This window comes from Pterocles gutturalis, unplaced genomic scaffold (genome assembly GCF_000699245.1).
Source record: "Pterocles gutturalis isolate BGI_N339 unplaced genomic scaffold, ASM69924v1 scaffold26284, whole genome shotgun sequence".
NCBI lineage: Eukaryota > Metazoa > Chordata > Aves > Pterocliformes > Pteroclidae > Pterocles > Pterocles gutturalis.
Window position 1 is genome coordinate 4,395 of NW_010133964.1, and position 15,667 is coordinate 20,061.

Consider the following 15,667-nt stretch of genomic DNA (forward strand, 5'->3'; position numbering starts at 1 on the left):
GAGAAGTTTTCCATGTTAAGGCAGAGACTTCAAAGAGTTATGGAGTTAGTTGCAGAGAGCAGAGCTTGGCAGTGGTGTGCTCAGTGACTTGTGCTGGCAAACCAGGGGTGTGCTGCAGTATGTGTCAGCCCTAGCATTTTATAATATAGTATTTGTAGACTTGAATTTCAAGAATAACTTAAATTTATGAATATGTGCTCATGATATCTGCTAGATTTTGGTGAATTTCTGATCTGCTATAGATGGAGAGGGGGCATGTTTTTGCCATTGTGATTTAACTAACATTTGATGAACTAAATTCAGAGTGTACATTAGTAAATGCAGTTTTGTTGCAACTCTGAACTTCCCTTTTAGGGGAGGGAAAGGTTTTATTCATAGTTTTATAATAAGAGATTTTAGATAAACATATCTGAGTAATTTGTGATACATATGAAGAAACTGTTTTCTTCTCCCCTCCTTTATTTAACCTGAGAAATAGGAAGAATACTGCATTTAGTTTGCCTGCTCTTTTCGGAGGGTGTGTCTTGGAATCAATGTGGAGGGAAGAAGGTCTCTCAGGACGTTTAGTAAAAGCTGTAGCTTACTATTTTAAGCACATTTACTTTGCACATTAAAACCTGCTGTTCCCTGATAGGTGCTGATAAAAAGCAAATGAAAAATACCCCAAAACCTTAATTAGTTTGTTCCATAACATGTTGGCTGCTGTTTCCCACCTGTATGCTTTCCTATCAAGTACCAGGGAGAGTGTGTCTCAAATACTGACCTCATCTTCATGTCAATTCTTACTCTGCTGTGTTTAAGCTTTTTCTTTTCCATAGTAGGCTCAATCATTTTTTGTGTTTAATGTAGAGAGAAATCATTTGAGTCTGCTCAGCATGGCAAAGATTCCCTCTCTCCAGCGTAAGGAGACTGTGATCCATGATCTTTGGGCCAGGAGAATGTGGTGTAATTTGGAGCAAACTAAAAAAAAAGTTACTCTTTTTCTACAGGTGAAGTTCTAAAAAACTTAAATAAGTTCTACAAAAGAAAAGAAATCCAAAGACTAGGAGCAGAAAATGGATTAGATGGTAAGAAAATGTTCTATGATTTTTTTTTTTAAATGTGAAATCTGTTTTTATTCAGATATGGTATTAGGTAGATTTGATCTTTTATGGGTCTCACAATACTGCTTGTTTAGGTTGTCTCTGTCACTCGGTTCAAATAATCTTTATATTTACTTATAATATTTCTTATTAACTTATAGGTTTTTAATGGACTACTTCATTGTCTTGTGTGTTTACAAATATGGTTTTGTGATCCCAGCCAGTCGCATTCACTTTGTTCCTCTTTTCTTTTTTTTTTTTTTTATGTTTTTGTTTTTGTTGCAGCTCGCCTGTTTCACCAAGCATTTATAAGCTTTAGGAAGTATATAATGGAATCCAGTTCAGTGAGTGCTGATTTGCATATTATTCTCAATGATATATGCTGTGGTGCAGGCAAGTATCTGGAATGATATAAAATAAAATATACATTGTTGTTCTTCTTTTTGACCTGTATGCTTACCTACATACCTGTGGACCCTCCTACTGTGCTGCAAAGATGTTAAAAATCACTGCATCCGTGTCAGAAACATTTGTGTCCATCCTATGGAGCATTCCATCCTTAAATCTTCTGAAGTGGAAACAGAAGAGGTGGAGGTCCTAGCAAGAAGCAGCCTGTTTTATAGCATCTGTTCATTGCTGAAATGAAAATAATACTGTTTAGTTTATTCCTCTCTTAAAAATTCAGTAGTCACTAGGGGGCACTTTGGCAGCTTTCTCCTGGCCAGGTGGCTTTAAGTACTTGGGAATGCACCTCTTTGGCTTTGCTCTGTTACTGTGTGGCACTAACAGAAGTGAGTGGTGTTTGCTTGCTTAGTGCATCGTGTGTTGTAGTCAACGGCTCTTAACTAAGAAGTGATGCTAGCTGGTAACAGCAGAAACAGCCTTCTCCACGGTTTGAGCTGCAGAACTTTGACATAGTATGTGTAATGGTAATTTAGAGGTCACAGTGGCCATTAGTTTTGTCTTGAAATGTAAATATGTAGATTTTAAATGTTCACCATCTTAGGAAATTTAAAGCGTCTTTTTATATTACTTGTGCATAAAATCTTTCACGTATTCCTCACTTCCACTCCTTGTTTACTTATATATGAGCATTGTTTATGTATGCCTTAAAACACAAACATATAGGAGTGCGAAGGGTTGTTAGTTAAGTTTTGCTTGTCCAAAGATGATAATTCAAAATAGTACAGTTTTTAAGTTAAATTTTTCACAATTACTTTGACTCATTGAATACTAATTCTCAATATAAAAAAACCCAGACAAAACTCTGCTTTTTGGTGTGTGCGTGTGTTTGATAATAGCAGGTTTTTAGATCCAGATAGTTCTTTGAAATCCTATGAGAGCTGGACAATTGGAGTGTGACCTGAAGTTGAGACCTTTAGGGTCATGTGTCTATTCTCCAAACATTCGAAAGAGTGAATCTGGATGTCTTTTCTGAGCTGATTTTGCTTTTTGTTTTCTCACCTAGAGACTGGAGACTCACAATTTTGAACCAGCATCCCAAGCCTTAGTAGCTTAGGGAAGCTGCAAACTATTCTGTTTTTCTCTGCTAATTCATAAAAGCGTATTAGATGCTTTTATTTTATTTTATTACAAGGCAGCACATGAATTTAGGAAGAAAAGGCTAAAATCTTCCTCGGACGGAAGAGCTATTTTTCATCTAGCTTTTTCATAGCTTCTCATTTTATTTAGAAGTTCTCTAGACATGTAGGCTAAACAGAGTGAATATACTGAAATGAAATTATTTTTTATACTGTTATATTTGTATTATGTTGTTCAGTGAGTCTGTGTAATCATGTTAGTTTACCTTTCTGCCACTGACGTACTTACTGAACTTTGTAGAGAGCCAGAAGTTGAAAGAATTACATAAGCTTGTGGTGGAAGTAGTAGAAAATTTATTCTTAAAGTTTGTTATGAAGATAGACACCTTCAGACCAGCATGCAAACTTTCCTGAAAAGGTTTGTCTTCTAGGTCACGTGGATGATCTCTTCCCATTTTTCCTGAGGCATGCAAAGCAGATCTTTCCGATGCTGGACTGTATGGATGATCTGCGCAAAATCAGTGATTTAAGATTGCCGCCCAACTGGTCAGTGTGTTTAAGTGGCTGCAGTGTTTTCTTAGTGTCATAGAATTTCACAGTCCGTGGACTTAAGCTTTATGATATATAGTTGCACTATATTTTCAGTTCCACTTCTCTGTTTTTATAATAATTTGTGTCAGGAGCTCTTATCTTTGTTACAAGATATATTGTAATCAGTTAAAAGGAAGATTGTATCAGCTATGAAAGTCACTGAGGTGGTATTGCCTTTCCAGAAAGCTGTCTTCTGGCTGTATCTGGTTGTGAGGTAGCATGCCAGAACATCAAAATGTTAGTATACCCAAGGAGACAGACTGCAGTAAGGAGAATTGTTTTGAACACCATGTGTGAATTCCTCCCTAAATCTTGAAAGCATTGTATGATTTAGAAGTTGAATTTATAACACATAGTAACCTCTTTATACTGTCTCTGTTTAAGAACTTGATCTTTCTGCTTTCAACACACATTAAAAAGTCTAGTAACAAGTAAATGTTTAAGCTAATTTGAAACTTGCTCTGAATCAGTATCCAGAACACCATATAAATGTTAAACAGATCTGCTTTTTTGTATATGTTTTAGGTATCCAGATGCCAGGGCTCTTCAGAGGAAGATAATATTCCATGCTGGTCCTACAAACAGTGGAAAAACTTACCATGCTATCCAGAGATTTTTGTCAGCAAAATCTGGAATATACTGCGGTCCGCTAAAACTTCTGGCTCATGAGATCTTCCAAAAGAGTAATGATGCTGTCAGTATGTTGTATTACTTACCTACATCCTTAGTATTGGAGCAGTCTCATGAATGCATGTTTGTAAAATATTGTAGTTGCTCAAGGTAGTCCATGAAGCAGCATGCTTGAATAGGTGCCTTTGCTTTGCAGTAGCGTCAGCTCATGTGAATACCAGTTGTGTGTTTCTGCTGTAGGCATGCAGAATGGGACATAGTTTCTGCAAATGGAACATCACTTTCCCCAAAGCGTGTGCTTTGCAATCACCCCTGTAATGTGCCTCCGTTTTCCTGTAATTTTTCTGTCCCTGAGTTTAGCCTGATTCTAGTATTAGTTTTTTCAGTGTGGAGACCATGGCTTCTTTTGCTCATGACTTTTATTGTAGCTTCTACGCAAGAAATTACCCTTGCTTAACTCCCCTCAACTTTATGCTTCAATATTTAAATATGTTTCACTCAACCATCTAATAAAAAGTTCTACAGCTTCAGATGTGTTGAGTTAAAGAGCAGTGCCCTATATCAGGTCCCTAGAGGAAGCTTTCATTAGTACTTTTTTTTATTGCTTCCAGCATCTTTCTGAAGGTTCCTCACCAGTGTGTTTCCAGCTGCAAAGAACCACACCGGTTCTGAAGCATTACAATTACACATCACATGTTAATGCAGGGTGGTGTGCATATACAGTAGTGTTTACCAAGTAATCTTGTGATTTCTCTTCTTTGATAAGTCTGATTTAGAATTTGTAATTTCTACTGTTGGCTTATCAGAGCAACACATAAGAAAGACTGGATTGTCCTAGGATATGTCTGTAACATGTGTACTGCATAGTGAATATGGATACCATGTAATGATGTTCTGTGTTAGTGGAGTTACTGTTACTGTTTTTCCCCTGTGTTTAGCATGTGTGAGAACTTTGCACTTGGATCATACATATAGCCCTTGAGGCTTAAGCAGGGCTTCCTGCATGGCTCTAGAGGTGGCTGTAGGTATGGAAGAAGCAGCCATCTGCCTGAGACTCAGCGAGTGTAGAGCTGACAGAAAGTGGTGGCCTCTGCTGTCTCTCACAGCTGGTCCTCATGAACTCTTGCTGTGTGAGTGTAAGGGAGGAGGTGAGACATCCAACAGGGCAGTTGCCAAATGAACTGGAGGAGGCTGGAGCGTGCAAGGCTCCTTTGTTACTGGGCCTTGATTTGTGAGCCCCTTGTACTACAGCTCTTCTGACAGTTCTTTTGTTGCAGCTCTGAAATGCTCAGGGGAAGATGTAATCTCCTGTAGTAGGGAAGGGCATCTCATTGCAGATACTCCCTCTTCAATATACCCTTCAGTCTGATAGGGCTTAAATACAGGGCACAAGTCTCAAAAGGCTGAGTAGTTATTTTCTGGATAAGCTTCCAGAAGCTTATTGTCTTAGAAGCTACTTTAAGAAACTTTTTTCTCTTTAGGAAAGGGCATTCTGTTATATTAAAGACACTTAACGTGGGTTTTCTGAATTCTTTTAGAATGTGCCATGTGACTTGGTGACAGGAGAAGAACATGTGTATGTCAATGAAGATGCCAGACAAGCTCCTCATATTGCTTGTACCATTGAAATGTGCAGCACTAATACACCTTGTATGTATACATAATTGTTTCAGTCATATCTGGGGTATCTTTATGTGTATTATTGCTTGAACTCTGAAAAGGAAGAGTTCAAGCACTTCACTCTTATTTGAATAATTTCTGAACTACGTTAGAACAGTTAATAAAACCTGGATCATCTGAGCTTTTTGGTGGTAGAGGATTAACTTGATTTGAGCAACTTTTTTTAGAAAGCCTTCCTGTGTTGTATTGCTGTTCTAGATGCTCTTTCTTGGTGCATTGTATTTTCTTCTTTGTTTTAAGATGAAGTTGCTGTGATCGATGAAGTTCAGATGATCAGAGATCCTGCCAGAGGTTGGGCTTGGACAAGAGCCCTTCTAGGTAAGCTTGTTTGTGTTGACAATGAACTAGTTTAATGTGACTATAAATGGCACATTAAATTTAAGCTTATCAGTCAGTATATTCATAGGCGGTTACAAAATATAATGCAAAATAAAAGCGAGTATTGTTTCTTCATATGTCTTCTCACAGCAAGTTACAAGGATACTCTGCCTCAAAGTCTACGTGTTGTTACACTGTGCTGTCCTTTTACATTATTTTCTAGAACTATGCTTTTTTTTTTGTTCAATTAAAGCAACACAGTTTTTCAGAGATTTCATTACAAAGAGATGATGCTAAATGTATGGCAACATGGCAAACGTTAAATATTTTATAGCATTAATTTCAAATGGCTCATTTATAGAGCTGCACTGATCTGTTAAATTGTTAGAAGAATGCTGCTTTTGATAATTTTAGAATTTTTCAGGAGGAATTTTTGACATCTGTTTTTCCTCACATTTTGAATAGAAGCCTGGAATCTAATCCCTCCCCTTCCCTTTGCTGCTTCTGATGCAGAGTTTAACAGAATGGTTTGTCAGACTTCCTCTGCCTCCTGTTTTTTTCCCTTTTTCTATTCTGACTGCATTAGAGACATATTCATAATTTTAGAAGGTTATGCAGAAAACAAAGCTCTTAATTTCTGCTGTGATTTGGGACTTAGTAAAACATTAGAAATAAATAAAACATAGTCAAAGCTTTATTGTATTTGTTCAGTGGTTGAGGGTACCTTTTGTTTTGGCTCAGAGGGTGCAACAAGGTATTAGCTGCTCTGATTTCCAAGCATCACTTGCTGATATGAGATCAAGAGCTGCTCTAGGGAAGTACAGTATTGTGTTCAGCAAGCAAATGTAATTTTTGGTAGCTTAAAAGTCAGCTAAAGATACTGTTGTCTATAAATATGTAACATTTTGCATTTCATTTCACTGGATCTCGCTCAGGACTCTGTGCGGAAGAAATCCATGTTTGTGGAGAACCTGCTGCTATTGACTTGGTGACAGAGCTCATGTACACTACGGGGGAGGAAGTTGAAGTAAGCTTTTTAATTCTGTAAACTTATGGACAGAGCATCAGGTTCTCCTTGCTGGCAAACAAGCAAAAAATTAGGGTCTTTTGGGGGTATCACTGATCAAGGTTATTCTTGCAGGAGTTCTTGTTAAAATGTTTCTCAATTCCTGTAAACCAAAGGAGATGTTGCAAAGTTGTTTTTGGGTTGTTTTTTGGGTTTTTTGGTTTTTTTAGTAGTGGTGTTTTGCTTAAAAAAGTTAAGTGCTTTGCTGAGTTCCCCTCAGGCAATGCTACAGCTGCTTAGGGGCTTTCTTTACAGTTCTGTTCTTCCTGGAGGGCACAGAGCCCCCAAGTTTGCTGAGGTTATTGGATCTGTTGATAGTTATTCTCCATATCATGAGGAAAGGAGTTAAAGGAGCTAACACCTCCAGAAGAAGGTGATTGAAAGATCTCTGAAACCCATCTTTACTGTCATAAATATTTTTTTTCCTTGTGAAGATTCCTTTGTGAAGAGTACTTAAAAATGTAAAATTTGGTCCTAAGTCCAGCCTGCATGATTCCCTGCTGAGTTAGCTGTAGCTTTATATATCTGTGCGTGGTGGGGTGTGTAATTCTGAAAGGGAATCGGTTACATAATTCAGATGACTGATTGAAAACACATTCTAATTTCTTGATAGAATTGCTACATAGCCTGTATACTTCGTTTCTTCAATCTAGTTTACATGTGGAAATATAGAGGAGTTCTGTTTCTTGAAAAGGCAGTATAGTTCTTAGCTTGGGAAGTGCTGCAGGTATGCAAATGCACAAGGTGTCCGTCACCGTTTCCCCAGTAATTATCCCTTCAGGACTGTGAGAGGTCCCTCAGTGTTACAATCAATTGTGAGAATAACTGTGCTGGCTGATATTCCACAGGAATTTTTTATTTAAAAAACATTTGACAACTTCTTTGACTCTAGGTCCGAAACTACAAGAGACTCACTTCTCTTACTGTGCTGGATTATGCCTTAGAATCTTTAGATAACCTCCGCCCTGGGGACTGCATTGTCTGTTTTAGCAAGAATGACATTTATTCTGTCAGTCGACAGATTGAAGCCAGAGGATTAGAATGTGCTGTCATATATGGCAGTCTGCCACCAGGTAAAGCACTCTTCCTTTTATTTTTAAGGGAACATTTTACTTCTTGTTGCTTTCTTAGAAAAAACTTTTAAAATGAAGCAGTTCAGGTTTTCCTAGTTTTGCATCTCTATATAGTTAGAGAAAGTAATCAACTTCCATTGAGTGGTGTTTTAGTCTTGGGATTAGACCTTTATTATGTACTTGATTAAATCTGTCTGAAGATCAATATTAAATGAGGTCTATCCACAACTCTGGGAATGATTTAAGTCCCTCCTGCCCTCTTCCCTTTTTTCCCCTCAGCCATAAAGGCATCGGTCTTAGTGATATATTGTTTTGTAAGAAGAGTTTGCTATGTGAAGTGTTTTGTCATTATTTTTTAGGAACAAAACTTGAACAGGCAAAGAAATTCAATGATCCTAATGATCCATGTAAAATTTTAGTTGCTACAGATGCAATTGGAATGGGGCTCAATTTGTAAGTACTTGGAGCAGGTTATGATATTATGATATGATTTTTTTTTTTTCAGGTGTGATACCTGCATTGATTTCCTCACTTGTTTCTCCCCAGTTTGACTAATTTGGCTAGGTACCTGCTATGTCTAGATAACACAGTACATACATTTTAAGTCTGAAGTAGTGATGAAATTAGTTGTGTAGAACTAAGCTTTAATTTTAAAACTGATTCTAAGAATTAAATGGCTCACTTGACCTAATTCTGTGTGATAGCAGGCGCTGTTAAGATCCTTTAGATTCACTGGAATCAGATGTGCTAGGTTGTCAGAGTATCAGTCTTGCATTTCTGAAATGCAGAGCAAGTTCAGTCCAGTTTCAGATGTATTTTGTTGCTGAAGGCAATGCAGTCACATTGCTGTAAACTACGGAGGCAGTTGATGGTGAATGGGTTGGGGCCCTGTTAGAACACAATTGATGTGTGTAGGGATGATGATTCTCCTGCATCTAACCAGTAGTCTTATGCTGCCCTTTTGAATATGCTGTGTCTGTAAGTAGTATCTGTGGTCCCTTAATTTTTAGAGGGCAAGAAATCTCAAAAAACCCAAGGGCTTTCATTCTTCCCTAGGAAGTTGTATATTGGAAATAATTTGCAAAAAGAATTCCTCTTTGTTCTTGTCCAAATATTTCAGGTCCATAAAAAGAATAATTTTTAACTCTATAGTAAAGCCAACTATCAATGAGAAGGGAGAAAAGGAAATAGACTCCATTACAACTTCTCAGGCTCTACAAATCGCAGGCAGAGCTGGGCGTTATGGCTCATCCTTCAAACAAGGAGAAGTCACTACAATGCATCGTGATGACCTCATACAGCTGAAGGAAATTTTGAATGAGCCTGTACCCCCTGTGAAGGTGAGGGGCTCAGTACCCAGTTTGTACAGATGTGCTCTAGAGCTATTTTACTGTGTTTCCGTCCCAAATTATTTTACCTTGTGTCTGTTAACAAGTTAGTAATAAAAATGGATTGTGTCATGTCGGAGTGACTTTGAATATATGTCCCGTTTGGAGGCTTACAATATTTTATTTATAGTAAATCTGCTCTTTTAAGAATTAAAAGCTCAAACATGGATGATCTTATGTTCCAGTTAAATGTGTTCCAGTTAACTGAACTCTGTAGATGCTTTGGTTTCTTGCATTTTGTATTTCTAGATTTTGTTTCTGAGGCACTAACTTAAGAACAGTACTGAAAATTAATGGAAATTTTTCTCTTTATTTTCCCTTTAGGCAGCTGGCCTTCATCCTACTCCTGAGCAGATAGAAATGTTTGCTTATCATCTCCCTGATGCCACTCTATCCAACCTAATTGTAAGAATGATCAAAATATTAGCTTCTGCTTTAAAAATTAAGCATTGCGTATAGTCACTGCTTTTGTAGAAACGTGCACTTCAGGAACCTAACAGACAGCCTTGTGTGTATCTTTTATTAATTGGATTCTTCTGTCTACCACAGCAGTGACTGAAAACACATTTAGAATGCTTAACTTTCTGTGTTATGATAAACTTGAAAGCTGTTGAAGTGTGTAAATATGTTTACACTTGTTCAAGAGTCTGCAACAACCTTTTCATTTCACTTTTCCTGTATTTTAAATGTAGTCTTTCTGTTCTGAGGCTGAAAATATTAGAGATTGAAATTTGGATAAATTTATGTGAAAAAACCCTGGGAAAACTGGGCTGGTCATGTCAGATTTCTGTACGTCTGATAGCTACCTAATTTTTTTTCCTGGCTCTGTGGACTTTATGGTAAAATGGTGTCTGCTTAACTTTGAGAAAACAAATTTAGTGGGGTCTACTTGATCTCATAACTAGCTGAATAGTAAAATTTTTGGAAGTGGCTAAACCTTTTAAAGTAGAAATTAAGCTTCCAACACTGTATTTAAAAAATGGTATCATAGTTTTTAGTACCCTGAGAAATTCTTATTAGGTTTCATGGATTTAAATGTGTATTATTGTTCTCTGCTAATGTGCTGTTATGTAGCAAAGTGTATGATTTCTAACCTCGAGGTAAAAGATTATACTTGGAGACCTCCTGGAAGAGTTATGCTGGTAGGGTAACAGCACATCTTTAAAATGTTACTATTAAGAATTTCTGGGCTAGCATAGAAGTATTAAGATTTTTAAAAAGTTATTATTGATCTCTTAAGTATTCAGTCACATATTTAATTAAGAAGCTCAGTGTTTCTTTAAAGATTTTTTATAAAAAAATCTTTCAAGGATTTACACTAGAGAAATAATTTTGGAGGCCCATAAAAATTCCCCCTGCTGTGTGCAGTGGCATCTCCTGTTTCTCCAAACCTTGGATATGTTTCAGATATTCTTTGAACTTCTCTATTGCAATACCATATTTATCTTGTGATTTCTTTCTTCCTAAAATAGGTCTGTTCCTGACATTGGGCTAAAAATACCTCAGTTATTGAATTTTATGCTGTAAAGTTAGCTTTTTGGGTCATGCTAAGTGACAAATCTGGAATAAGTTCTAAACACAGTATTACCTGGTTCCTGTGATGGTGTTCTTTGTAACTAAAGTGTACACTTCCAGAACACTGTGTTTGTTACTTAGGAGGCTAATTTGAAATCCTTAAATAAAGCATAGTGTGTTATGTCTTCTCCTCTGATCCTGTGTTAGAGAATTTAATGAAAATCGTATTAAAAGAGTAGAGGGAACTCCTCCTTTTTTTATTACTGTAGTCAAATTTGATATTTTTAACTGTTCTTTCAGTATAACTAGCCTTTGAAACACTAAATAATTTTTTGGTTTGGTTTAACAACCAAAACCTTTAAAGTTTAACAACCTTCTCTTGTTGTCTAACATCCTCTTCATTTGGTTATATTTTCACAGGATATTTTTGTGAGTCTCTCACAAGTTGATGGGCTTTACTTTGTCTGCAATATTGATGACTTTAAATTTCTAGCAGATATGATTCAGCACATTCCACTTAATTTACGATCACGATATGTTTTCTGCACTTCACCCTTGAACAGAAAAGAGCCTTTTGTGTGTACCACATTGTTGAAGGTCAGTTATTTTTTTTTCCTCCAAAAAAGTGATATTTATATTGGAGCAAGTGGGTCTTGGTGCTCTGAGACTGTATCTAGCTGCTATATTTATTGTGGGTTTTGTCATTAGATAGTTTGAGAGCGTTCTTAAAAAGCTAATGGGTAGTAGTACAAAATAGCTGGAGATATGTGTATATTTTTTTTAATTGCATTCTTCACCATTTTTATTGGCTGAAGCTTTTAACTTCTGGGAACTGATTCTCATTTTGTGGTGTAAATTAAAATTTTGATAGCTTTTCTGCTGTTTGCCTTAGAGAATCCTACTGCTTGCCTTGCAGGTAATCTTTGAACTGGAAGAGATCAGAATTGTATTACATAGTCACTAGTGCACCATTCAGCTTTGCACTGCATGTCTCTAAAAGTAGTCCTTAAAAACCAAGATACCACTGCTTCAGGTGTTAGTTTGTCAGCAAAAGAAAAGAATGTGGGATTAAGTGTGATTGCTGATGTTATAATACAGTTACATGGAATTAAAACCCCAGAAAATACAGTGCTGTAAGTTGTTCTCAGAATTACATCATTTCACTTTTCAGGCCTTGACGAACTGTTTTCCACTGTGCCCCCAGAGTAGTTATTTTGAGGAATTTGTAGTCAGGTGATTTCATTTTTTCAGGATTACAAATTCTGTTTGGGATTGTTTGTTAGTATCGCCTTCGTCCCCTTTTAGAGACTGCATTAAACATTTTAAATAAAATAATATAAAAATGAAACTGATGTGGTGCCTTCAGGTCACAGATATTAGACCTGTGCTTTTCAAAAATGGTTAATAATGTTCTTTAAAAATTGAGTGATTGATTTAAAGAGTTGGAAAAAAAAAAAAGTGCTTCGTTACAAAAATGCTGAGCGTTCAGATCCCAAGTAATGAAGGTGCAGAGGGGTGTAATGTGGTGTGAATGCTTGTGTGAATTTAAACCCCATTCCTTGTCAAAAAAACCCCAAAACGTCTGGTATCAACCAGTTAGGAAGCAGTTATTCCAAATCATCAATGCTCCTGAAAACTTAAAATTTAAATCTTACTTGGCTTGTTTATCTGTTAGTAAAAAAGCTGAGATATATCTAGGTTTCAGAAGGGCTGATTTCTAGTGCAGATTAATCTGTTTCGGTTGTGAATAGTGTGTTTCCTAAGTCAGGGAACACATTTAGTATTTTCTGAACCTTGGAGATTCTGTAACAAGGTAACAGAATAGGAGCAGGAGAAGAAAAAAAAAGACAGTCCATCTGCTTTGCTAGATGAAATCATATGCCTTCAGTGTTAGCTTTTCTGGATAGCTCTATAGTTTTGTTGCTTAACTCTGTGCATGGCCCGTGGAGAAATTGTGTTAATGAGGCCCTGGAAAGGAGAGGTGACTCCTGTGTTGAGTAATTAAGTAAAAGAATGTGTGGCATTTGGGCTTTGTAAAACAAAGGAGATATTTTCTGGAGCATTCTTTGTATACAGCCTCAAGGGAATTTAACTCCTTTGGGATTTCTTCTTTCCTGACTAACTGAGGGGTTCACTGAATCTGCTTGTTTTTCAGTTTGCAAGACAGTTCAGTAGAAACGAGCCTCTGACATTTGACTGGCTCTGTCGGCACACCAAATGGCCTTTAGCTGCTCCAAAGAACATCAAAGAACTTGTACACCTTGAAGCTGTTCATGATGTTTTTGACCTCTATCTGTGGTTAAGGTATTGTCTTTGTGCTTGAAAATTATTTTTAATTTTTCCTAATGTTTACGACTTATAGTCCTAGAAAAGCAGTGTCTTCAAGCCCTTGTGTATGTGGTGCAGTATGGGCTCCTTTGGCCCTTTAGAGCATCTTTACAAATGCAAATGTTGTGGGAGCAAGTCATGAGTTCTGCAGAAAACAGTTTGTGACTGACAGAAAGTTAGAAACAAAATGATCCTGGATTGGAGCAGCTGAAATGCCACTTAAAATACAGAGGCCTTCCCATGCAACAAGTAACTTTTTTTTTTTTTACTTTACATAGTATGTATTTAATTTTTGTCCCATTCTGTAGTGAAACCTTTAGTGAAAAGGTTTAATTGTGCGTTGTTTTGCCTCTCTTCAGTTACCGCTTCATGGATATGTTCCCTGATGCTGTCCTTGTAAGGGATATTCAGAAAAAGCTAGATGAGATTATACAAGTTGGTGTCTGCAACATCACAAAGTTGATCCGAGCTTCACAATCTGCAACTGCTCCTGGCACAGCAGAAGTTGTGTCGGAAGACTTTCCTCTTTCAAGGACTAAGAGGGATACCAGGGTGGTTTCAGACTGTCATGGTACAAAATCCGCAGAGGCACTCTCTGTTGCACCGGAGGTTCCAGGAGAAAGAGGAGCAAAGAACTTGAAAGCGTATCGGTCTGCTACAAGGCAGGAGGATGTGAAAAGCCATGGACGTGGATCTCTTGCCGACAGATTGCTGCGTGAAGGACTTCTAACACAAGAAATGCTGAGACAACTGGAGAGCGAGTGGCAGGATCAGCACAGGAATACTAGATATGGCCTTGGTTCAAAAAGAGGTGATCAGAATAGTTCAAAGGAAACGGGGAAAAAGAAAAAATAGAACCATGTCCTAATTCTGTTTAGTTTTTATTCATAAAATAAAGTACTATTTTGATAACGTCTTTTGGGCATTTCTTGTTTACACTGCTGCAGCTCCTTGATGTTTTTCCTTCTCCTGTGACCTGTTATGTGAAGCACTCAGAGAAATGGACTCTTAAAAGCTCAGAGGCCATAAGTTTGCTTTTACCAGTCAGCTGTACACTTTTTCAATCATGGTGTTCAGCGTAAGTGTACAATCTACTGCTGCGTGAAAATTTGAACTTCGTGTCTTCTTGCATGATATCTTCACATCATTAATAAATGTCACCTATTACACTAGTCATGAGTTAGCTACTCATTCCATCCCTTCCCAAAGGGCAGAGTTTAACAGATAACAAGTAATGAACAACCTGGCAGGAAGTTGGGTCAGAATGGTGATAGGAATCATGTGCCTCTAACCTTTGTGTCCTGTAAAAATGTGGAAGGAGGTGAAAAGCATTTGTGTTTAATGCGTTGGGGAATTATGAAATTCTGGGCACAGGAATTTTTGAGTAAATTCCAGTTCTGTCATCTGAGAGGTAGTTACTGAAACAAAGCAAAATCTGTCCTTGCTCTTTAAATCATGTTCTTCCTCATACGAAACACTCATCACTCTGATTCAGGCAAAGTTGGGGAGGAGAAAAAAAAAGTTTGATTACAATTTTTGCAGGGAAGGAGGACATGTTAGAGGCACAGGTAGAATTTATTTACTTTTGAGAAATTCAGATGTCTGTTTCTCCTTTACTTTTCTAATACCGTTTCATACAGATTGTTTTGTTGCACTTCATAAATGTTTTTTTTTGCTTTACACACCAGTTTCTTTGCAATATCTAAATTTTGAGGGGAGACATAAAATATTTTACTTAAGCTCACCTAACAGTTTAAGTAACAGCTTGTGGGTTGATATTTATGCCAGTAGTATTTCCACATACCCATTTTATTGGAAAAGTTAGGTGCTTGGCACCTGGAGGAAGGTTTAGTTTGTTGAAACTAAGTTCTTGGGGAAAAGGACTTCTTTTTTTCGTGATGCAGTGTCACTGAATGATGTTCAAAACACAGCAGCACCAGCCTATGCCTCTTTCATACACATGCCGATGCTCTGTCTGATGACAGAGGGGAAATGTGTTCTAAAGGTTGGTCTTGGAAGCATAAGCTATAACAAATGTTTTTTAGCATGAGCAGCTTTATGGTATGCTTTTGAGCTCCTAGTAGGGATACTGGAGCGTGGAAGGAATCAGACTCTGAAACTGCTGTGTGTTCACTGAAATGGATTTCAGCACTAGGACATGTTGCTGTGGCTGCCTGCAGCAACCATACTTCTGGGGTTGGCTATATGTAAGTCTGCATATCGTGCTTGTGTTAGTGTTGAGATACTTATAAAAGCAAAGTTGACTTTCACTGTGTGAAATACCTGGCTTTCTAAAACGATCAACCGCATATTTCTTCAGGTTGTAAGTTTGCTCTGAATTCCCTTTCCTTCCTTTTGGTATCAATCCTTTAAGCTGCTCTTGAGAAACAAGTGTGCAGCAGTTTGAGTAATGTTTTTTGCAGCTTTTTTTAGTGTACCTCACTTTACTCTTTCC

General features: G+C 37.3%; 1 protein-coding gene across 1 annotated transcript; it reads left to right on the forward strand.

Annotated features, from left to right (window-relative positions):
• The first annotated feature begins 918 nt into the window (after positions 1 to 918).
• SUPV3L1 (suppressor of var1, 3-like 1 (S. cerevisiae)) lies at positions 919 to 14,386 on the forward strand. The gene is made up of 14 exons (XM_010081431.1): positions 919 to 1,067; positions 1,368 to 1,475; positions 3,055 to 3,169; positions 3,740 to 3,908; positions 5,383 to 5,494; positions 5,765 to 5,842; positions 6,778 to 6,869; positions 7,801 to 7,981; positions 8,341 to 8,434; positions 9,102 to 9,321; positions 9,694 to 9,774; positions 11,305 to 11,481; positions 13,040 to 13,188; positions 13,572 to 14,386. Exons 2-14 carry the CDS (start codon positions 1,412 to 1,414, stop codon positions 14,065 to 14,067), a joined length of 2,028 nt encoding a protein of 675 aa, XP_010079733.1. The 5' UTR covers positions 919 to 1,067; positions 1,368 to 1,411; the 3' UTR covers positions 14,068 to 14,386.
• The last annotated feature ends 1,281 nt before the right edge of the window (positions 14,387 to 15,667 follow it).

Excerpts from the sequence above, each read along its gene's own strand:
- SUPV3L1 (XM_010081431.1), top strand. The coding sequence starts at position 1,412 with ATGGAATCCAGTTCAGTGAGTGCTGATTTGCATATTATTCTCAATGAT. Across the intron at positions 1,476-3,054 it reads TGATATATGCTGTGGTGCAG|GTCACGTGGATGATCTCTTC; the intron begins GCAAGTATCTGG and ends TTTGTCTTCTAG. Across the intron at positions 8,435-9,101 it reads ATTGGAATGGGGCTCAATTT|GTCCATAAAAAGAATAATTT; the intron begins GTAAGTACTTGG and ends CAAATATTTCAG.